Consider the following 25,562-nt stretch of genomic DNA (forward strand, 5'->3'; position numbering starts at 1 on the left):
GCATTTCAGCTGTCATGATACTCACATCATGTTGGAGCCTTTCTGCAGCTGCTATACCTAAAGATGGGAAGTGGACTCCACAAGCAGTCCTGGATTCCGTTTTTGAGCCATCCACAAAAATTGGGAGGTGGTGGTTATATCTCTGAGACTCAGATTCGTGGAATAATAAATTCACATAGGCAAGGGAAAGATCTGCCGTAATAGCTGGCGCAAACAAAAGACTCACTTCTGGGTAGTAGATAGTCCAGGGTGGTACCCGGGTTATATTTGAAATAAAGAAGATGGAGGTATGGGGAAGGTCATTTGGGTGTTTGCAAATTTCCCTGCAAGGCCCCTAAAAGCATTAGGGTTTCTTAGCCAATCATGTAATCTATGGGAACTGTTACCTTCAATTTTTGTAAGGTAGCGGGCAAGTAGGTTTTCTCTGCGAGTAGCAATAGAGGTGAGACCACTTTCACTGAGGAGGAAGTTGGCTTTAGTGTGGCTCCTGAGGCCAAGTATAGCACGGATCATAGTATTCTGGAGAGTCTCCAGACTACATAATATGGTTTTTGAGCATGAGCCATAGACAATTAGTCCATAATCAATCTGAGATCTAATATAAATCTTATAGAAATTTATTAGGGTTTTTTCATGGCAGCCCTAAGGCATATTGAGTAGCCTTTGTAAGATGCGCATTTTTCTGAGGCATTTTATTCTCACATTTTCAAAGTGGTGCCTAAAGGTTAGTTTTTGGTCTAGAGTGAGGCCTAGATATTTGATGTGTTGTTGCTCTTGGTTGACAACACCATTTAGGGTTAGTATGGCAGATTGGGGGTTTCTCTTATTATGAAACTGTACTAAAGCAGATTTTGATGGGGCGGTGGGTAGGCTGGAATTTTTAGAGAAACGTTCAAAGGCATAAAGTAACTTTTGTAAATTAGAATGGGCTAGTTCAAATTTATTTGAGATAGACCACAGGACTATATCATTTGCAAACTGAATATTTGTATGGGGTAGGTTCAGATCCCATAAATATAGCGAAAACAGGAGACAGCTGAGGACCGCCACTTGGGGAAGACCCTTGGAGACATACTTTTTAGAAGAGATGTAGGAATTTACTTGGAGAACAAAAGAGCATTCAGATAGGTAACTTTTAAAGAAATTCACTACATGTAGTGGAAAACCCATTTTTGATAATTTTTGCTGTAAGAGTGGATGTTGGATATTATCATATGCATTTTGGAAGTCCAAGAAGGCTGCAGCTAGGATTTGGTTATCTTTCAGACACTCAGATATGACATTGGTCAAGCGTGGCATTGGTTAATTGTCGAAAGTGATTTTCAATTGTCGAAAGTGATTAGAGGGCAATTAATCCCACGCCCACCCTCCCGTTTGCCCATTATGTTTAAAAACTAAATGTTGTCTTAAGATTAAATCAAAATGCACTGTGTTAATGCTAATTCCCAATTAGGCACCTCAGCAGTATCCCTAAACGACTGAGGGTATTATATTCTAAGTTTCGGGGCTGCTTCTGCTCTTTAAACTTGACCAAATCAAAATAGCGTAAGTGTATTCAAGCTATCAAAGAAAGTAAACAGATTTGTTTGTGAATGGTATTAAGTTTCAAACAGTTAGTGCCAACGAACTGTAAGAAAGGAGCGACCTGGCTCAATGGTAACCGAAACTCTAAAAAACGGAATTTTGATACCAATAAATACATCAAAAGAATCAAATTTTAATTTTGATTTCAAATATATAAGTTTCATAAAGTTTAATCTTACCCATCAAAAGTTAGGCGCCTGAGAAAATTTGGTTGATTTTCGAAAAAAGGGGGAAAGACCCTCTAAAAGTTATAGAACCTTAATGAAAATTACAGCATCATATTCAAAGTATCAGAGAACCCTACTGTAGAGGTTTCAAGCTCCTATCTATAAAAATGTCGAATTTTCCATTTTTTGCAGAGAGAAAGATCACGGATGGGTGTTTATTTATTTTTTTTTTCCTTTTCCCCAGGGGTAATAGTATTGACCCAGTGGTCCTAGAATATCGTAGGAGGGCTATTTGTAATGGAAAGTAAAATTTTTAGTGCCCTTTTTAAGTGACCAAAAAATGGTGGGCGAGTTGGTCACTTGATACGCTCATTTTTTTCCCAAGAGCACCCGACCAAAATTTTTAACAGACATTTTGTCCAAAGTTGTTAGAGATTTTACAACTACGTCTTTTAGGATGACTTAATCCCCCAAAGTTCCCAGGGGAAGGGCTGCAAGTTATGAACTTTGCCCATTGCTTACATATTGTAATGGTTATTGGGAAGTATACAGACATTTTCAGGAAGAACTTTTTTCTGGTGGGGGGCTGGAGGAGGGGGCTACTCGGGAGAATCTTTCTGTGGAGGATTTTTCTTTGGGGTAAGAGATATTTCTATGAAGGGGCGCCGGATTTCCAAGCATTATTTAAAAAACGATCAGAAATTAAATAAAAAAAAAACAGGTTTTTTCAACTGAAAGTAAGAAGCAACATTATAACTTAAAACGAACAGAAATTATTACGTATATGAGGGGGTTCTCCCCCAAGTCAATACCTCGCTCTTTATACCACAGTTTTTTTTAGCGCTTTCGAAAGAGCTATCTATTCTAATTAAACGGCCTTTGTGACTCAGGGGTTTGTGAATTAAAAAATGTTTTAGCCTTTAACGTAAAGAGCGTGGTATTGACTAAGGGGAGAACCCCCTCATATACATAATAACATATAGTAATAAAAAAAATCTATAAAAAAAAACAAGCGATACGGCTAAATAGTAATCGAAACTTTTAAAAACGGAATTTTGATGTCAATAAATGTATCAAATAAATGGGCTTATAATGCTGATTCTAAATAGATAAATTTTATTAAGTTTAGTATTACTCATCAAAGGCTACGAGCCTGAGAAAATTTACCTGATTTTTTAAAGAGGGGGGAAACGTCCCCCACAAGTGAAAGAATTTTAATGAAAATCACACCGTCAGATTCAGCGTACTAGAAAACCCTTTTACATAGATTTCAAGCTCATATCTGCAAAAATCTGCAACTTTGTATTTTTTGCCAGAAGAAAAATATACGAATATAAAAAAACAAGTTTTTTAAACTGAAAGTAAGGAGCGACATTAAAACTTAAAACGAACAGAAATTATTCCGTATATGAACGGGGCTGTCCCCTCCCCAACGCCTCGCTCTTTACGCTAAAATTTGACTCTGTCTCACAACTTTATTTTTTAAAACAATAAAAAACTTTAGCTTAAAGAGCATGGCGTTGAGGAGGGGACAGCCCCTTTCATATACGGAATAATATCTGTTCGTTTTAAGTTTTAATGTCGCTCCTTACTTCCAGTTTAAAAAACTTGTCTTTTTTTTATTTAATTCCATTCAAGGTCAACTAGAGGAGGTATGAAACTAATATAAACACTACTATTTCTATCCAGATTTTTAAAAGGGTGTATTTTGTTAAAAATTGCTGAAAAATTTTTTCCAGCGTACAAATAACAGGCCAAACTATAAAGTCTTAAAAAACGAAAAGATTTAAAGTATTATTTTCTTTTCCCTGAAAACACTATGTCACAGGGTGTTTTTTCACAGTTAAAAAAAGTTTGGAAGAACAGGAAGATAAGTCTGCAAACCAAGATTAGAATATTAGAAGCTACAGTGATGACAGTGGTCAAATATGGCTCTGAAGCATGGACGCTCCGAAAAGCGGATGAAAATTTGCTAGATGTTTTCCAGATAAATTGCTTAAGGATTGTTCTGGGTACCCGGCTGACTGACCGTATTTCAAACAATAGGCTATACGAAAAATGTGGTTCAATACAGCTCTCTAGGGCTATAATGAAAGAAAGGTTGAGGTGGCTAGGGCACGTTGTGCGGAATAAGGATGACAGATTGCCGAAGATTGCTCTTTTCGGCCAACTATCTAGGGCTAAACGGAAAGTAGGTCGTCCCCGTCTGGGGTGAGAGGACGTCATAAATATAGATTTAAAGGAAATGGGAACTTCGTGGGCGGGTGTAAAAAGGGAGGCTTTGAATAGATTGGGGTGAAGGAGGAGCGTGTGTAGCTGTGTTGGCCTCAAGCGGCTTGGTGCTGCGGTGAGTTGTTAGTAGTAGTAGTAGTGATATAAAACGAAAAGAAACTAATTAAAAAAAACTTTTTCCACAAAGTAAGTTTTTCAAAGAAAAGTAAAGAACTCCATTAGACAAAAAAATGAGCAAAAATAAGATCATATAATCTACCAAGTGTGAAACTACCACAAATCAGCATCGATAAATAAATAAAACGCAAAAACGAACAGAAATTACAATAAATAACCGAGTCAAACTCAAAACGAGCAGAAATTAACATAAGTCGGGCTCAAAACTCTTATTTCTTCCCAAGGCCAGGACGTAATTTGCATTTTACTTAAAAAAATACAAATGAATGTGAATTGTCAGTTTTGTATACATATACTGATATTTAGTAATCAAAATGTTACTATTATTTGATTTATTTAAGTTATGAAAGTAAAACCATTTATATTTTTTTCAGTAATGTGTAAATTATGTTCTGGCCTTGGGAAGGCATAGGAGTATTAGGCCCAATTTATGTTAATTTCTGCTCGTTTTGAGTTTGACTCGGTTATTTAGTGTAATATTTGTTCGTTTTTGCGTTTTATTTATTTATCGATGCTGATTTGTGGTAGTTTCACACTTGGTAGATTATTTGATTTTATTTTTACTCATTTTTTGTTTAATAAAGTCTTTTACTTTACTTTGAAAAACTTATTTTTGGAAAAAAGTCTTTTAATTAATTAATAGAAAAGATTATCGTTTTAAAAATGTTTGCATCATTTCATAGAGAAAAACGGACCTTGCCCTGTTCCTTTGATTTGCCAGTTTTTACATTGTTTTTACAAGTGAAGAATTGCCCCTATTTCGCATTTTGTCAATCCATCTAATATTATATTACAAAAAAGGCAGCGCAGTTCCTAATGCTCTCGCATATCTGCTGGGAAAACGCTAAAAATCAGCTAAGAGGAAAAATCACTTGAGCAATTTGGCAACTTTGGCCAAAAAAATGTGGGTATTTGAATACCATTGAAGTTTCCAATTCATTGATTGGCCCAATAGTTTAAAAGATGCCCAACGACTTTAAAAATATTACAGAGGCAAAAACACCGAACTGGCAAGAAACTTGTTAGACAAACCTGTAGGAAAACTGTTTTCTTCCATCTTTTCTAATTAAAAAAGAAAGTCTTAAGTCTTCACTTTTGATTGGTCAACCGTAGTGGCAGTGCTTCCATTTCTACTATATTTTAGAGTAGACTACTTTATTTTGAATGTTTCTCCTCTAAAATTTTTAGACCTACTTTAATACTTTATTTCTACTTTAATATTGGATTTACCACTTTTTTCCTTGCAGAGCCTATGGATTTTTGTTACGGAAATAGGAATTTTGGGTGCAACTGCGGGATTTCGGTAAAAGCGATTGACAAATGTTCTAGTTTTTGTCAGACTCGCAGATAGATCCACGAAATTTGAAACAAATAAATAACGGGGAAGGACTGAAGTTTTGATTTTTTGAATTAGGTGGCATCCATCAAGACGTCGAGTGAAGTGCTAAAGTTCAATAGCGTTTTTCATATCATTCGGTTTATTTTTAGACTTCCCTGCTCAAATGTCGTTGTGGAAAGACTTTTCAGCATTCCGAAAACAGTAAAAAATGAAATGAGAAATGGGCTCAAAAATGTAAATTTGGCTGCTATGATTTCTTTCAAGTATGGAATGAAGCGTAAAGGCCCTCCTATGTGCACCGAGAGTTTAAAGAAAAAATGAAGTCCGTGAAATCCGATGCCACTGCGTCCGAATGCTTCGTTTTTTAGGCACTTGAAAAGACGATGGGGATGGTGACGACAACGCTGATTTGGGGTATTAATCTTAGTATTTGGTGTTTTCTCTTAAATCTTATTATTTGGCAATTCTCATTAAATTTTCCTGAACACAAATTCAAGTGCGTCCACATTCAGAATTTTCTGGAAAACTGGGAGGCAGGTAGCAGTCTACACTAGTTAAAACCGAATAATTCAAAATATCAAAATGCAGGCGCTGTCCTTAAATCAAGCTTTATATGATTAATTTTTGGTACTATACTCTGCTTCAAATTAACAACTCAATATAAAAAAAGTTAAAATAAAAATAATGTTTGAAAAAGTGACCAGTTGGATATCATTCATGTTAATCCTTCGTACCAATTCAATTAAAAACGAGGGTTTTGCAAAAGTAGCAATAGAGAAGGAAAAAAATGGCAAATTAAAATAAATAAAGTATATTCATATGGTCCACAATTTGAGATCTGGACCTGGAATCTATCAATAAAAACTGAACTTAACTTACAAAGCATTGTTTTAAACGTCAAAAAAAGATATTTATGTACACGTAAAAGGTCTTGAGTTACAAAATAAGTCGTCGTAAAAAAAACGCTATTAAAAGTCAGCCTAATTGGTCTTTACTTGTAACTTGGAAAGAAGTCAGAAAATGGGGAAACTCGGAGGAGTTTTGGTATTGAAATTAGGGATTTTTAGGGATTTTCCACCAGCTTTTAAGGGATTGAAAAATTTCTAAGTAGAAACACTTGTAATACAGCGTAAGAATCAATTTTGTTAACGTTTCTGTTCAAATTTTAAGCACAATAACATACTTACTGCCGGATTGTGTCCTACTTTAATTCTACTCTTTTTTGAACTTAAATACTTTATTCCCGCATTAGTGAAATGGAAGCACTGCGTAGTGGTAAAGCTTGAAAGTTAAATCTTATTGGTGCTGTTGTATATTATTATGTATTTTATTGTATATTATTGTATATATTATATTAAATGTATATTATTGGTGCTGTTGTCGTGTATAATTTTGATTTTTTCCACATGCGTGGCTATATTATGGCTCGGGCCTGTTGTTCATCCTGGCCTGTAACATACTTACTGCCGGATTGTGTCCTACTTTAATTCTACTCTTTTTTTAACTTAAATACTTTATTCCCGCATTAGTGAAATGGAAGCACTGCGTAGTGGTAAAGCTTGAAAGTTAAATCTTATTGGTGCTGTTGTATATTATTATGTATTTTATTGTATATTATTGTATATATTATATTAAATGTATATTATTGGTGCTGTTGTCGTGTATAATTTTGATTTTTTCCACATGCGTGGCTATATTATGGCTCGGGCATAACATTCAACCTAATCATCCTGGCCTGTTGTTCGCGCTTCTACTGAAAAGCTATACCGGAATGCTTACGCTGGGAAGTTATCAAACGATGTTATAGCGGAGAGTTATCATCCAAATTGGAGGTACAATTGCCTGCTTAGTAATAAGAACAAAAAGTAAAGGATCCCATTCTAGTTATTCAATTTTGAGAGTCTAAACCCAGAAAATTCCCTTTTTCTGGACTTCAACCACGATAGTGCTGACCCCAAATTCTTCGCTCCCTCCCCGCGGCGTAATTTTGTAAAAAATTCGTGGGGGGGGGGGCAAGTTGAAGCAGATTTTCCCGAATCAACTAAAAACTGACAGTGAAAATTGAGAAATGAACCATACAGCACCATAGAAAACTAACCCGATTCTCTGGATGCTTGAAATATACAGGCTTATCTTAGTTTTGGCAAGTTTTTTGAAGAAACTAAATTTCAGCTGGGGGATACAATGGGGTATGGAAGGGGGTAGTTGCCCTCTCTGCGCCATAGTAAATTACGGCCCTGCTTTCACCTGTAAATAATAAAATTCAACCCTTAATAACTAGTAATTAGATCATGTAATTAAGAAAAAAGAATTTATAATCAGATATATTAATTAGATATATGATTAATTAGATATTCTTATTAGATAATTAGATATTCTTATTAGATTAATTAGATATTCTTAGATATAGGATTAATTAGATATGATTAATTAGCTATTAATTGGATAATCTAATTAGATTAATTAGATTAGATATATGATTAATTAGATTATTTAGATATAGATATATGATAATAGATATATGATTTAATTCTAATTATATTAATAATTAGAACTAAATCATAAAAAGAGTACTACAAAGAGTCGTTGGAAGAATAAACGTAAATGGAGGTAAGGCAAGATACTACTACTACTAACAATACCTTACTGCAGCATCAAGCCACCTGAGGTCAAAAAAGATACGTACGCTCCTCTCTATCCCAATCTATTCAAAGCCTCTCTTCTATATTTATTCATCATGAAATACGCACACAATATTTCATTTTAGTATTCCCTAAAGGCTCATTGGCCTATAAAGAAGTGGGAAGACAAATGAGTCACTTGCAAAGATAAAAGCAAATAATCATCAAACAGTTCGTAGAAACCAACTGTAAGTGAGGAGCGACCCGACTCAATGATAACCGAAACTCTAAAAACAAAATTTTGATACCAATAGATACATCAAAAGAATCAGGTTTTAATGCAGATTTCAAATAGAAAAGTTTCATCAAGTTTAGTCTTACATATCAAAAGTTACGCACCTGAGAAAATTTGGCCGATTTTAGAAAAAAGGAGGAAAGACCCCTTAAAAGCTATCAAACATTAATGAAAATTGCACCATCATATTCAGCGTATAAGAGAACCCTACTCTAGAGGTTCCAAGCACCTATATTCAAAAATATGGAATTTTGCATTTTTTGCCAGAAGAAATCTTGGGAGGGCTCATTTGAACGGAAATTAAAAGTTCTATTGCCTTTTGTAAGTGACCAAAAAAATGGAGGGCAACTAGGCCTCCTCCCATGCTCATTTTTCCCCCAAAGTCAACCGATGAAAATTTTGAGATAGCCATTTTGTTCAGCATGATCGAAAATATGATAAGTATATCTTTTAGGATGACTTTATCCCCCCAAGTCGCCGGGGGAAGGGCTGACAGTTATGAACTTTACCCATTGTTAAGATATAGTATGGGTTATTGGGATGTATACAGACGTTTTCTGGGGGGATTTTTTCTGGTAGGTGTGGGTGGGGGGGGGGGGGTTGGTTGCTATATAAGAGAATCTTTCCATGAAGGAATTTTTCATGGGGGAAGGGACATTGCTATGAAGGGGGTGCCGGATTTCCCATTATTATTAAAGAAAAAGATCAGAAATTAAATTAAAAAACATATCGACCCGGTGGGCCTAGAATATCATGGGAGGGCTCATTGGAACAGAAATTAAAAGTTCTAGTGTCCTTTTTAAGTGACTAAATAATGGAGGGCAACTAGGCCCCTTCCCACGCTCATTTTTTCATGGTAGTTTTCATGGGGGAAGGGACATTGCTATGAAGGGGGTGCTGGATTTCCCATCATTGTTAAAGAAACAGATCAGAAATTAAATAATATAAAACAAGTTTTTCAACTGAAAGTAAGGAGCAACATCAAAACTTAAAACAAACAGAAAATATTATGCATATGATTGGGTTCACACCCTAGTCAATACCTTGCTATTTAAGACAAAGATTATTTAGTACTTTCATAAGAGCTAGTTATTCTAATTAACGGCCTTTGTGGTTAAGGGGTCATTTTTAAAGAATTGGGACAAAATTCGAACTTTAGCCTATAAAGCAAGGTATTGACTAGGGGTGAACCCTCTAATATACGTACTAAAAATCTATGAATATATAAGTTTGATACGCAAGTCAATTCGTAAGTTACGTATATTTATTACTATTAAAAACGTTCGTAAATAAAATTAAACAAGTTTCGAGAAAGCCATTTAACCAAATAAAAGTAAAATTAATAGGCATTTTTTTTAATTATTCGTGAACGGTGAGCCAAAACCAAAACCTGCATTAATTTTAAAACGTTCAAAAATTAAATAAACAAAAAACAAGTTTTTTAACTGAAAGGAAGGAACAATGTTAAAAATTAAAACGAACAGAAATTATCCCGTATATGAAAGGGGCTGTCCCTTCTCAACGCCTCGTTATTTACGCTAAAGTTTGACTTTCTCACAACTCTATTTTTCTTAAGCAATAAAAAAGTTTAGCGTCAAGAATGAGGCGTTGAGGAGGGGACAGCCCCTTTCATATATGGGATAATTTCTGTTCGTTTTAAGTTTCAACGTCGTTCCTTACTTTCAGGTAAAAAAAACTTGTTTTTTTTTTATTAATCACTTGCAAAGAGAAGAGCAAAAAGGAGAAGTGAAAAAAATATATATATAAATAAAATAAAAACTATAGAACACAAAACTAAATAGATTGAATAGACTAGATCAATTAAGTATATTAAATAGACTCCAATAAAGTAACAATAAATATACAAAAAAAGTAAATAAACAAACAGATAAAATAGCTTCTAAGATTAGAGGGCAACTAGACCACATCCCACACCCATTTTTCCCCAAAATTTTACGATCAAAATTTTGAGATAACCATTTTGTTCATCATAGTTGAAATTTCCAATAACTATGCCTTTGGATATAACATGAACCCCCCCCAAGTCCCAGGGGAAAGGTCTTAAAGTTATAAAATTTGCCCACTGATAATGTATAGTAAAATTTGCCCTATTTGTTATTGGGCAGCATGGATACATTTTAGGGCGGGAGACGAATTTTCTGCTGCTTTTTTTCCACGGGGGATTTTTCCACTGAAAGGAAGTTTTCGGGGGGTGAGCCTGTCAGGGGAACCTATGTACTGGAGGAATTTATAATAATTCCTATACAAAATTCTTCTGTATTTTTACTTTCTGTTTTCCGTCTCAATTTCACGCGTGGAGTTGTTAAGGGCAATTATCCTAGGTAGATTTTCACCAGGATTGAGTTGTCTAGAGGATATTTGCGTCGGGAGGGTATTTCTCAATGGAGGTGGGGACAGATTTCCTGGAATTATTTAAAAAACGATCAGAAACTAAATAAAAAAGTTGTTTCAACAAAGTAAGGAGCAACGTTAAAACTTAAAACGAATAGAAATTATTACGTATATTGAAGGGGTCACCTCCTCTTGAACACCTTGCTCTTTACCCTAAAGTTGGAATTTTGTCCAAATTCTTTAAGAACGACTCCTGAAACACAAGGATCGTTTCATTAGAAGAACAAGAAGCTTTTTTAGAAGTACTTAGAAAGCCTTAGCGTAAAGAGTGAGGTGTTGAGGAGGAGGCAACCCCTTTCATATATGTTTTAATTTCTGTTCATTCGAAGCTTTAATGTTGCTCCTCACTTTCAGATGAAAAAACTTGTTTTTTTTATTTAATAACAGTGCAGGAAAGGTAGACATCCGTACTATTGGACAGTAAGAAAAGTAAGATTGGATCAAGTAGTAAAAAAGGAGTAAGAAACTAACTGCCCTACCGATTGACGACCTTGTTCAGTTCCCTTGAGTAGATTTGCCAACAGTCACCTCTTCCAGGTACAATATGTGAGATAATGTAAACTTTCTCGCCAACTGCTTCTGCTTTTTCTAATTCAGATTGAATAAATTGAGGCCCATTTGCTGGATCACGGGCCTCATGAATAAGCCACCTAAAATAAAATAAAAAGTTTTTTCAGACGACAGTAAAGAGTGACATTAAACTGAAAACGAAAAGAAATTGTTCCCTATATGAGGAGGATTATCCCCTATTTAGAACCGCTCTTTGTGCTAAGTTCGAACTCAACGGGTCTTATGTTTGACCATCGTTCTAAAGAAGTTAGGACAAAAAATGAAATTTTAGCGTGAAGAGCGGGGAACCGGCTGGATAGTAAATACAAAATAATTCATGTTTGTTTAAATTGAAATGTCGCTCTTTACTTTAAATGAATATGTATTTTTTAATTTAATTAATATTTATAGGATTTTAAAAAATAGCAGGGCTGCGATCTTCATGAAAATTATATAATAAAATTCAACATGTATGAAGCCCCTACAGTAAGTACCTACACAATTTTGAATTTCCAATTTTTCTGTTGATTCGAATGTATATTCGGACATTCCATAATAAGTAAAGCGCAATTACGCACACTATACATAATTCTTCGACACTATCGGGCGCTGGAGCATCATAGAGAGCATTATAAGGACTAATTTGAAAGTTAATGATCATGTCTAACCGCTATCTACAAATTCTACTTTATAATTTCATCAAAACTGTCTTAAGACAACCAGAAATTGCACTCTTGGTACTATTTTTTGAGCCTCCATGGTTTAAAATATTAAACCTGAAAATTACAATCCCTCTACTATAAATTCCACCTCTTAGACCTCTTGATGTTTTTCAAAAAATAACAGGACCTGCAGACTAATAAAATATCATATACAGCTTTTTAAGGTCCCATTTAAAAGCAAATTTTTAAATCTGCTTTAATTTTAAAAGTTTGACTTAAAAATGCCATCATAAACTGCCATAGGGCACGAAAAATTATACTGTATCTGGAATGGTAAGGCCAGGAGGCATGAAACGGGTACAGCGTAATCTCCATGTAAAAAATATTACTTTAAGAGAGATTCTTAAAGGTTCAATTCAAAACTGCATTCTTTTTGTAGATATATTGTTGAAAAGAGCATTAAAAAGTCGTGTCGAGTAGAGATAAAACACTGAGGTCTAGATCATTTTATTGTCATCAATTTCTAGCATGTAATAAACGGGTGATTTGAAACAGCCAAAAGTGTTAAGCAAAGTTTTTTTTACACATAGCTTTATTGTTTAGCGTTAAAAGTTGGAAATTTAGTTATAACTATTTATAAATAGGCTATAGAAATTTAGTAGGAAAAGAAAAAGGGGCTGTAATAGATAAAATTCTATCAACGATGTTGATTAAATATAAAGTAGATCTGTCTTTGTCTTATAAATCTTGATAAGATAAGAACAACGATAAAAAAAAAAAACTTCGCGAAAATTCTTAGATCAATTAAACAAATACTGAACAAGCTATCGAAAAATCTATTTATAATATAAAGTATACCGAACAACAAATAACTAAAAGAATTTTTGAAACTAATTTTGAAACTCATTTTAAGTAAACGATCGAACTTGAACCAAACTTGAACTTGAACCGCGGAACTGCTTTCTGTTTAGCCCTAGATGGCTGGCCAAAAAGAACAATCTTCGGCAAACTATCATCCTTCATCCGAACAACGTGCCCTAGCCACCTCAACCTTTCTTTCATTATAGCCCTAGAGAGCGGTATTGAACCACATTTTTCGTATAGCCTATTGTTTGAAATACGGTCAGTCAGCCGGGTACCCAGAACAATCCTTAAGCAATTTCTCTGGAAAACATCTAGCAAATCTTCATCCGCTTTTCGAGCGTCCATGCTTCAGAGCCATATTTGACCACAGTCATCACTGTAGCTTCTAATATTCTAATCTTAGTTTGCAGACTTATCTTCCTATTCTTCCAGACTTTTTTAACTATGAAAAAACACCTTGAGAATTGGCTATTCTATATTTCACATCTTCAATGCTCCCACTATCTTTACTAATAATACTACCAAGGTAAGTGAAGCTGCCCACATCAATCTTTTCATTACCGACGTCACCTTTTCATCTTCACTTATTCCTAGCTTTAGTGGCTTAGTCTTCCTAATATTAATTTTCAAACCAATTCTAGCACCCTGAACTCGCAAAACATCTAAAACTTCATTCATTTTGCTCACATTTTCATCTAGGATGCTTAAATCATCAGCGTAATCCAAGTCCAGGAGACTTTTTCCTCCCCATTTGATTCCGTGGTCTCCCATTTCCTTTCCTGTGCTCCTTAAAACAAAGTTGATCAAAATAATCCATACAAAGGGGGATAGAACACAACCCTGCTTAACTCCTGATTTAATATAAAACCAGCTACTAACCCCATTTTCTACCTTAACCGCAGCAATGTTATTCTCATACATGGCACAAATCCCTTTAATGTATTTATCGGGTATACCATACAAGGATAAAAGCTTTACTAAAGCTCTTTTATCAACAGAATCGAACGCTTGCTCATAATCTATAAAACTGTGGACCAAAGGTGTTTGAAAACTCAGGCACTTCTCAATTATTAGCCTAAGAGTGAAAATTTGGTCGACACATCCTCTACCTTTTCTAAAAACGCACTGCTCTTCTCTTAAAACTTTGTCTATGACATCTCTCAGTCTAAAAAGTATCATATTACTAAGTAATTAACTACCTACAGAGACCAGACTAATGCCTCGATAATTACCACACTCACTTTTATCACCTTTCTTATAAAGTGGCTTAATTAAGGTTTTCATAAAATCGTTACGTAATTCCCCTTTTCAAAAAGTTTTTTTAACTGAAAGTAAGAAGTGACACTAAAACTTAGAATGAACAGAAATTATTTCCTCTATGAAAGGGGTTGTCCTCTCCTCAACGCCTTGCTCTTTGCGCTGAATTCTTTATTGTTTTAAAAAGTATAGTTGTCAAAAAGTCAAACTTTAGCATAAAGAGCGAGGCGTTGAGGAGAGGACAGCCCCTTTCATAGACGGAATAATTTCTGTTCGTTTTAAGTTTTAATGTCGCTCCTTACTTTCAGTTAAAAAAACTTGTTTTTTTAATTTAATTTTTGAACGTTTTTGAATAAATGCTGGTTTTGATCTTGGCTCACAGTACATAAATAATTAAAACAAAATTGTCACATTAATTTACTTTTATTTGGTTAAATGGCTTTCTCGAAACTTGTTTCATTTTATTTACGAACGTTTTTATTAGTAATAAATATACGTAACTTACGAATTAACTTACGTAACGAACTTCTATATTAATAAATTTTTAATACATAAATTAGGGGGTTCGCCCCCTAGTCAATACCTTGCTCTTTAAGCGGAAGTTCAAATTTTGTTCAAATTCTTTAAAAATAACCGCTTAATCACAAAGGCCGTTCATTAGAATAAATAGCTCTTATGAAAGTACTAAAAAATCTCTGGCTTAATGAGTGAGGTATTGACTGGGGGGTGAACCCAATCATATATGTAATATTTTCTGTTCGTTTTAAGTTTTGATGTTGCTGCTGTTGCAGTTGAAAAACTTGTTTTTTTTATATTTAATTTCTGATCTTTTTTTAAAATATTGCTGGGATGTCCGGCATCCCCTTCATAGCAATGTCCCTTCCCCCATGAAGACTTCCTTCATGGAAAGATCCTCCTACGTAACCCCCGACCCCAGGCACGTACACAGGAATTTGTTTCGGGGGGCCCAATTTGTTTCAGGGGGGACAAATCCTTCAAACCCATTATTCTTTGAGAAAAATCAGAAAATTTTTGGGAAATGAAAAAAATCGTGAGATTTCTGGGGGGGTGGGGCTGGCCCGGAGGCCCCCCCTTCGTACCTCCCTGCCCGACCCCCCCCACTACCAGGAAAAATCTCCCCTGAAAACGTCTGTACTGTATACTTCCCAATAACCAGTACTATATGTTAACATTGGGTAAAGTTCATAACTTTCAGCCCTCCTCCCGGGAACTTTGGGGGATTAAGTCATCCTAAAAGACATACTTATAATATTTTCGAACATGCTGAACAAAATGGCCATCTCAAAATTTTGATCAGGTGGCTTTGGGAAAACAATGAGCGTGGGAGGGGGCCTAGTTGCCCTCCATTTTTTTGGTCACTTAAAAAGGGCACTAGAACTTTTAATTTCCATTCCAATGAGCCCTACCATGATATTATAGGACCACTGGTTCAATACGATCCCCCCTGGGGAAAAAAAATTAACACGCATCCGTGATCTTTCGTCTGGCAAAAAATGCAAAATTCCACATTTTTATAGAAAGGAGCTTGAAACCTCTACAGTAGGGTTTTCTGACACGCGGAATATGATGGTGTGATTTTCATTCAGGTTATATAACTTTTAGGGGGTTTTCCCCCCTTTTTTCAAAAATCAGCCAAATTTTCTCAGGCGCGTAACTTTTGATGGGTATAATTACACTTGATGAAACTTATATAGTTGAAATCAGCATTAACATCTGATTCTTTTGATGTATCTATTTGTATCAAAATACCGTTTTCTAGAGTTTCGGTTACCATTGAGTCGGGTCCCAATAACCAATACTATATTTCAACCTTTCAGCCCTCCTACTGGGGGCTTCGAGGGATTAAGTCATCCCAAAAGAAATAGTTATAATATTTTCGACCCTGTTGAACAAAACGGCTATCTCAAAATTTTGATCAGATGACTTTGGAAAAAAAATGAGCGTGGGAGGGGGCCTAGTTGCCCTCCATTTTTTTTGGTTACTTAAAAAGGGTACTAGAACTTTTAATTTCCATTCCAATGAGCCCTCCCACGATATTCTAGGACCACTGGGTCGATACGATCACCCCTGGGAAAAAGAAAAACAAAAAAACAAATAAACACGCATGCGTGATCTTTCTTCTGGCAAAAATACAAAATTCCACATTCTTATAGATAGGAGCTTGAAACCTCTACAGTAGGGTTCTCTGATACGCTAAATATGATGGTGTGATTTTCATTAAGGTTCTATAACTTTTAGAGGGTCTTTCCCCCTTTTTTCGAAAATCAGCCAAATTTTCTAAGGTGCGTAACTTTTGATAGGTAAGATTAAACTTGATGAAACTTATGTATTTGAAACAGAATTAAAATTTGATTCTTGTGATGTATCTATTTGTATTAAAATACCGTTTTCTAGAGTTTCGGTTACCATTGAGCCGGGTCGCTCCTTACTTACAGTTCGTTACCACGAACTGTTTGATAAAGCTATTTCACAAAAATTCCTAGCTGCAGTCCTAGCTTTCTTCACTAAGACACCTTCAGCAACTTCACAAATTATTTTTCTAAAATTATTCCAACCATCTTTTACGTTATCAAATTTTAAACTCTCAATTTTAGTACTCAACTGTTCCTGGAACGTTTCTCTCAAATTTTCATCCTGGAGTCTACTAACATCATAACTTCCGGGGAGGTAGTTACCCTTCCGATATTTCAGCTTTAAATTAACCCTTGACACTACTAGATGACACTACATATATATATATATATATATATATATATATATATATATATATATATATATATATATATATATATATATATATATATATATATATATATATATATATATATATATATATATATATATATATATATATATATATATATATATATATATATATATATATATATATATATATATATATATATAAATAAATATATATATATATATATATATATATATATATATATATATATATATATATATATATATATATATATATATATATATATATATATATATATATATATATAATATATATATATATAAAAAAATATATATATATATATATATATATATATATATATATATATATATATATATATATATATATATATATATATAATAAAGAGCATACACACATATATCATCAAAACAACATGACACATAATTGACTGTAAAAAACAATATATGAAAAAGGTCAACACTTAATTAAAAAGTCAAAAATAAAAACAAAATAGAGAACAATAAAATTAATGAAAATACATATCAAAAAATGATTAGTCAAAAACTTAATTAAAAAGTCAAAAAGAAAAAAAATCGTTAAAAATAAAATTAAAGACTAATTCTCCTGGCTATTGTACAACTCAACAAAACTCGGAACAAAACTCTTCCGATATTTTTCATGTTTAGTGTGGATTGGGGTCAGTTTTGGGACTTGGGCTTTTAGGACTTTGGGATTTTATACGAGATGGTCTGTTGCGGGCAGGAAAGTAGGGCTCGGGGATGATGGAGCGTAATCGAGGAACAGACAGGGTCTTGGTACCGAAACAAAGGTATAGGACGTTCTTTCTCTCGGCCAACGTGGTGAGCTTGAACTTACCTAAAAGATAATGATATGGAACCTTCCCTTCACCATTTATTATTCTAAGTGCTCGTTTTTAGACATTTTCACTCTTATAAATATGCTCTGAAGAAAGACCCAATTGCCACACTGGACAAGCAAACTCCAGCATTGGCCGAATAAAAGAATAATAAAGTTGGAGGAGATCCTTAGAGGGACAAGAAAATTTTAACAAAAGTTTTGGAAGGGAAACCGAAGGGGAAACTTGTTTTAAGATGTTTTGAACATGGGCATCCCACTTCAAGTCAGCGGTTATTGTCACCCCAAGTAGTTTAATGCATGTGCCAGAGATATTGGGAGGAATGGTGTTTGTGAAAGAAAGGGGTAATTTAAAATAACTAACTGTCATAACTGACGATTTATTAGCATTAACTTTCATCTTCGACAAAGAAGCCTCCTGGGTGACAACGTCAAGTAATGTCATAATTGAGCTTTTAATATTTCGTCGACAATTCTCAAGTGCACAGAGGTCGTCCACATACTTCCATCGCTCTGTGTGGTCACTAAAGATCCTATTAATCATTATAAGAAATAAAATGGGACCCATCAGAGATCCCTGGGGAACCCCGCAAAAGATAGGAAGGGGATCGGAATAAACATTTTTATATTTAAGCACTTGAAAACGATTTGTTAAAAAGGAGGCAACAATTTTAACTAGAAAGAGACTTAATTGAAACTCCGTCAGCAGTTTATTTAAGAGGATATTGTGGTCAATTAGGTCGAACGCTTTCTGGAGATCAATTAATAAAGTATTCAACCAAGTATCAGGGTTTTTAAGGTTTTTGAGAATGGTGTCAAGAAGACTAACAAGATAGTGTGAAGTAGATGTCTCCTTTAGGTTTCCAAATTATTGTACGTCAGTAAGTTCAAGAATCTCTGCCTTTAACCTATTAGCTATGAATTGCTGTCTGTTCAGGCGGTTCATCCAGAAGAAAATCAAGGTTCTTGCACGACCGACCCCCTATTTCTTTCACTTTCTTAAACCGTTTTTGAGGTTTGTTCTGTTTTAAGTCATTTAATTTATTCTTACCATAACGCAAAGCTACACGACGCGTTTCCTTCTTATTTTGTTTACGGAGGGTTAAAGCTTCCTCTTTCTTTCCAAGGCGAAAAAGTTTTAATTTCAAATGGATTAGTCCTTTTATTTTTTCATTAATGTAAGCTTTATCTGTAAGTTATTTCATTACAATCACCTAGACCTGGTACATGGATAAGGGTAGAAGATAGGAAATCTTTTGCGAAAATCATTACTCCTCCTCCTTTTTCCCAAATGGGTGATCAACCGGGCGTGACCTTATAAACTCCTGAAAACCGGCCATTTTAAGGAGATCTGGGTTTTTTGCCTGGACTTCAGTAACTGCAATTACATAAATATGGTTCAATTTTGCTGTTTGTTCTAACTGAACTAACTTTTCAAAATTTAAACTTTCAGAGTTCGTAAGAAGGAAAAAAAGGAAATGATAACATTTCTTATCAAACTCTTTAACAACAGATTTCTTCAAAAAAAGCTTTGTTCTGAGGCAGGTTAGGCAGGTATTAAAATCAATGCCGGGAGGGGGAAGAACATCCCGTAAAAGTGAAATATTATCATTCGGATTATTGTTGGGAGGTTTGCCATAAGGCTCAAACTCACCACCCTGAACCAAGAGACTACTAATCCGGTTTTGAAGTAAAAGGGGTAGATGTTCACTTTTAAAATTGGGGGTAAACTGAGAGAGCCGCAGGTAAGATTTTGCTGTTTTGTAATATTTTCTTCTATTAAAGAGGGGAAACTATTCATCTGAATACCATCTGAATAATCAAGTGTGATCAGTGAAGCATTCCGATTGGGCAACCTTGACAGGGAGATTTAATGAGTTTGAGCATTTCCTGGGTGGGGTTTTAAATTTATATTATGATGCTGTCGAGAAGAAGGGTAAGTGAAGGATTTACCTTGGGGATTTGGAGGAGGGGGAACGGGCAAGGATTCAGATGAGGCCTGATGATGAAGGTGTGACTTGTTCCCAGTTGGCGGGAAGTAAGAGCAATTAGGATTTATTAAAAGACCAATATTAAGTGCAAAAGGTCTCAGACCTGAGTCACGTTGACAGGGTGGGCACGAGAGAAAAAACGAATGGATTAAAGGTGGGGTTTCGCCGAGATATGGTAAGAAGGAGGCAAACTGGGAGGAAAGGGGGATGGGAAGGTGGGAGACGGAATGATGGGTACTGATGTTTCTAAGAGGCAGGGTATAATATTGGAACGAGGATTTTTCTTGTTCATGAGTTTGGGACGGGAGCTGGTTAAAAGAGGAGGGGGAGTAGAGAACCAAAAGGGGGTTTTTAATTGTTGAGCTGTGTTTGACGGAATTTAGTAGGAGTTTATTGCTTGGGTGCGGTGTACCAAAAAAGGACGGTCAAAGGGGGAGAAGCGACTGTTATAATTTATATCTTTTAAAGATTGGTGCAATTTTGTTCCTGGGGGTAGATAAAAAGAAGGAGGAACCTTAACGTGCACTTTAGTACAACCAAAGCAACGACCACTAGAAAAACGGTACAGATATTATTTAGATACTTAACGGTGACACTGGACCGATGGGGCGATGAGGACACAACCTGGCCTACGGCCGGGGTAGCTTTTCTGTTTTTTGACAAATTTAAATTCTTAAGTGTGATCGATGACCTAGAAGCATGGTCCAAATTACAAGCACTGTCGACACAAGATAAATCTGCACATATATTAAGATGAACGAAAGAACAGTTACTATTTTGGCAACATCCTGAGAAAAAATGCCTACAAAAATTTTAAACTGACAACGATTCTTTTTCCTACAAAAACCACTCTCGAAAAACCTGCGTATATATTACGTTCTTTGTTAGTTAAAGACTTGCGCGTACCTTTTTATTGAACTATTTTTTCGAAAACAATTAGCAGTTCATCATCTTTAGTCGGTTGAAGGTCACGAAACTTATTTTCGTCAGTTACAATTACGTCAGCTAATTTAACACTCTCCTGAGCCTCGTCATCGAAGAGCATTCTCACAGTGCATGCACTTTTTACGTTAATTAATTAGTTACAAGTTTGATCGCTCGGATATACAATTATTCATTTCAGAGCTAAAGGGAGACGAGCGTAATTTCGCGGGTGGCACGGGAAAAAGGATTCACAAATGATATAACTGAGTCATTAGGGTGTCAATAGTTGCTGTTTTTTCGTCAGCTAAATTCTGGAGGTTAAGTAAATCAGATTGGAGTGATTTGTGGGCATTTCGAAGTAGTAAGAGTTCATTATGACTAGCTGAGAGTTGATTCTCAAGGGCGGAATATGTGTTAGTTAAAGCTGAGATTTCACTAACGTATTCAGAACAATTTGCACATGGGGTTTTATCCTTACTGCTGGGCCCTGTTCTTGTCTTAGTTTGGGGATTAGAAGTCCTTGGTGTGACTATGGGTGGGTTTTTGACAAAGGATTTAGGACTAGGGCTCGCTCGTGGCGTAACTTTGGCCGGAGTTTTCATACCATTGGTAAGTTGAAGGTGAGGTGGAGAAGTCACAATTTAAGCACAACCATACCAGTAGTTTCTCTCTTGCTCCAAGCGTTGTCCTTGTGCACTTAGGATGCCACCATTAACTGCATTTGGTGCATTGAGCCGTTCCACTATATGCTGGATTTCGGCACTCAGGACCGTATTATTTAGGCATAATTAACTTGGAAGGACTAGGTGCTGTTCACTAGGCTGATAGGGAGGAGGGCTACCTCGAACCCGAACAAACCCGTTTTCACCTGGGGTAAAAACCACAAAAACTCTCTACCAGCTGTACGGAAGTTCAATATCCAAAATATTCATCGTGTTCATATTTATAAACCAAGATTATAGATGAGATATACAAAAGTCAAACAACACCACTGTGCATAAATGAAATAGAATTCAAAAACAGCACCTCTCCGCACGCAAGTCAGATGATGACTGAAGTCGGATATTGGCTTAAGATTAAATTTAAATGCACTGTGTTAATGCTAATTCCCAATATGGCTTCTCAACAGTATCCCAAGAACGATCACTGTTGGAGGCCAAGAGGCTAGTTTAGCTAATCCCTTTTTATCGGCGGGTTTCGTTGCGCATGCCAGAGCCTGATTCTTTGCTTTTCTTTCATATTTAAATTTGTGAATGAAAGAAAATTTCTAATCTAATCGTACTAATAGACATTCATTAGGGATGACCTGGAATCTAAATGATTTTTTTGGCTTTTCATTATGGCAGAAGGCTGAATATGAATTTCCCTTCGGCCAAGCCTAAAAACAATAAGATAGAATAGCTCAATTATGAGTAGTGTAGCTATAACGATAGGTAGCGCACAGTCCCCCCCCCCCAACCATACAAGCGGAGAGTACTCCTTTATAGTGTTAATATAAGGAAGCGGGGTCATATCCTTTTTGCATTTATTAATATATACAAGCGGGCAGTACCCATACCATACAAGCGGGTAGTACCCATACCATACAAGCGGGCAGTACCCATACCACACAATGGGGGCAGTCATTAACATGCATCATAAAAAAACCCCATGTCTATAAAGTCATATTTTTTTTGTTTTTTTCTGTTGTAATTATAATCAGGATACCATGAAAATTCGTGCTGTTCACAGTAAAATGATTTTGTATTAAATTTCATGTTTCTGTTAAAGTCATGACTGTTTTCATACATTGATGGTTAGTTTTCTGGTATGGGTAAACGAACTTGGTTGTTACGAAATTCTAGGCAATGTGTTAGGCATGTTTTTTTATGTTTAATAATTTTTCAGGCTGTTATGGATGTTTTAATGTTAGACATGGTTCTTCATTGTAGCATGATTATAGGCTTTGACAGAAACGAAAATGGTAAACCATCTGAGGGAATCCTAAGTCCTATTAAGAGATACATATTATTTTTTTTATTTGGGTGATTCTCAACTGTGTTCGGTATAATACACAACTACCATTTAAACAGTGTTGTATGGTCCCCTACCCCCAACTTTTTTGCCCCCTCATTTTTTATAACACTTTTTCTGCGCGCTTGAGACATAGAAGGCCCCACTCCCAACAACTTTTGCCCCCCCCCCCGATTTTTTTCTACATTACTATCGTTGCCTTATTATGTTATTCCTTAGTGCGACAAGCTTTTTGTATAGCTTACCGCTGTCGGTATTAATAAATAAATAAATAAATAAAATACTTTTTTTTGCGCGCATGAAACACAGAAAGGCTCTTCCTCCCCAAAACGTTTTGACCTCCCTCCCCCCCATTTTTTCTTAATGAATTTTTTGTACGCTTGAGACACATAAGGGCTCCCCCCCCAACTTTTTGGCCTACCCCCCCCCCCCCCACCCTCCCCCGACACTTTTTTTATTACTTTTTTTTGTAGGCTTGAGACAAAGAAGACCCCCCTCCACTCAACTTTTTGGCTCCCCCTAATATACAATTTTAGATCAAGTTCTCTTCTTAATAATAATAAGATAAGATTTAAGATAAGATTTATTGCTGAAAAATGGCTATCACAAGCCCAAAAGGGCCGAATTCGCACTTTAGTGTCAAACACAGCAAAAAAAGAACAACAAAAACAAACAATCAAACAACAACAGAAAATAATAAAAGGGTCAATGTCAAATACGTAAAAACGCTAAAAACAAAAACAAAGCAAATCTCTTAAAATTAGAAGGCCAATGTTAAATCAGCTAAAATTCTCCCCCCTCCCCCCCAAAAAAAAATCGTAAAATTAACAAGGGGATAAAGTAAAATTAAAACAAAAACATAAGTTAGTTGGTGACTAACAAACATAAATATAAAACCTCCAAATTTGCAAAATGGGCAATAAAATTAATAATTATGAGGTAAAGAGTGAGTGAGGGGGGGGGGGGCCGCGGCGATTAATTGTTTTAAAATGTCAACTATGTAAGGGAAAAAAGTTCTTCTATATCTTTCAGTGCAAACTCTTATTGGGGCGAGTAGCGGTTTTTTGTTGACACAGAACGCGGGAGGCGGGGTCGAAGGGGTGAATATTGACCAGGGAAAAGGGGAGTTGTTGGAGGGTTATGAAGGGCATTGTTAGCAAAACGCAAGGTAATTTTTGCTCTCCTTTCCTTAAGGGTGACAAGATTAGCTCTCCTAAGAAGGGAAATATAAGGTACTTTACCCTCATTGAAGATAATTCTTAGGTACCTTTTTTGGACTGCCTCTATTCTGTCCAACAATTCAATGGAAATGCCAGGATGCCAAACAGTATAGGCGTACTCAAGGGTTGGGCCTTCAAATGACAGGAAAATCTTCAAACAGTGCAATTTAGGGTATTTAAATGTTTTATGGAGTTTAAGGAGGGAAAATGCGGCATTTGCACGTTTTAAGATGTCATTAATATGACAAACCCATTTTAAGTCGCTTGAGATGATAACGCCCAGTAATGTCATAGAGGTAACGAACATTTCAGGGGGGATTAGACAGGAGAAAGAAGGGGGAGTTTTAAAGAAATTAATAGTAAGAACAGTTGATTTTAAACTGCTGACTTTCATATCATCAGTAAGAGCTTCGGCTGATATCGCTTCCAAAATGTACATTGGGTTGCTTTTGGAATTTTTGGAACATGTCTCTAAGACAGTTAGATCATAAACGAATTTCCATCTATCCGGGAAATAAACACAAAGCTTGTTTATCATTGTAAGAAATAAAATTGGACCTAAGAGGGTTCCTTGGGGCACACCATTATAAATTGGAAAGGGATCAGAATATACATTCAAGTATTTCACGACTTGCTTTCTGTTAGAGATGAAAGACGCAATTAATCTAATTAAATATGGGTCAACTTGAAAGTCATTAGTTATCTTTTCTAATAGTATATTGTGGTTGATTAAACCCAAAGCTTTTTGAAAGTCAACCGCGATTACATTGAGCCAGGTATTGGGTTTTTCGAGTGTGTTAGATATTGTGTCCATAAGGTGAACAACATAGTGGGTGGTAGATGTAGAGCGTAAGTTTCCGAATTGTCTTTGATCAACGTTTGGGATTATCTTTACTTTCAACCATTCAGCTAAAATGCTTTCATATAACTTCGAAAAAACTGGAGTATGAGTAATGGGACGGACACCATCAAAATCTTGATTTTTACCTTTCTTTTTTACGGGAGTAATAAAACCTAATTTCCAACAATTTGGAAGTTTACCAGTAGAGGTAATTTCATTAAAAAGTAAGGACAAAGGCTCTGAGAGATTGTCGGCAAAGGCTTTAATTAGTACAATCGGAATGTCTAATGGACATGTACTACACTTTTTAATGTTCTTAATTTTTGCCGCCACATCCGGGGGCGAAATAACAGGAAAATTGAGAGAGCACAAATCATAAGGAGTGTTAAAAGAAACGGGAGAGAGGTTCTGAACAATAGAAGAAAGAAACCTGTTCAGATCATTGGCTGTAGCTGAAGGGTCTTCTTGGAAATGGAAATCTATATTATTATGTGTTTTCCCACAAATTTTCTTTATTGTATTATACCATTAATTTGGCTTAGTAGAAAATAAATCCTGGACTTTGCATGTGTAATATGAAGAAGCAGATTTATGTATTTCTTTTTTTATATGTTTACGCAGTAAGATCGCTTCAGATGTTTTACCACTCTTTAGTAGATTCAGTTTAATTCTAATTAGTTTTTTCAATTCGCTAGTAATGTATGGTTTGCCATTAGCACATTTTTTTACTTTTTTTCACAGGCAAGGAATTTATGTATTCTGTTTTAATCAGATTTTGGAATTCGGAGACTTTAAAATTAATGTAATTTTTTC

At 35.4% G+C, this 25,562-nt stretch overlaps 1 protein-coding gene across 1 annotated transcript in view; it reads right to left on the reverse strand.

The window, feature by feature from the left end:
- The window catches only part of LOC148945586 (sphingomyelin phosphodiesterase-like), a 40,883-nt gene extending 20,087 nt beyond the window's left edge, over nucleotides 1-20,796 (reverse strand). The window contains exons 1-2 of the mRNA XM_089099093.1: nucleotides 20,693-20,796; nucleotides 11,307-11,477 (exon numbers count right to left, since the gene is read on the reverse strand). Coding sequence (XP_088955219.1) covers nucleotides 11,307-11,477; nucleotides 20,693-20,796 — 275 coding nt within the window. The remainder of the gene's footprint in view (nucleotides 1-11,306; nucleotides 11,478-20,692) is intronic.
- Nucleotides 20,797-25,562: the final 4,766 nt, after the last annotated feature.

Source organism: Artemia sp. Qi Xiang Cuo, chromosome 13, assembly GCF_049724085.1.
Source record: "Artemia sp. Qi Xiang Cuo chromosome 13, ASM4972408v1, whole genome shotgun sequence".
NCBI lineage: Eukaryota > Metazoa > Arthropoda > Branchiopoda > Anostraca > Artemiidae > Artemia > Artemia sp. Qi Xiang Cuo.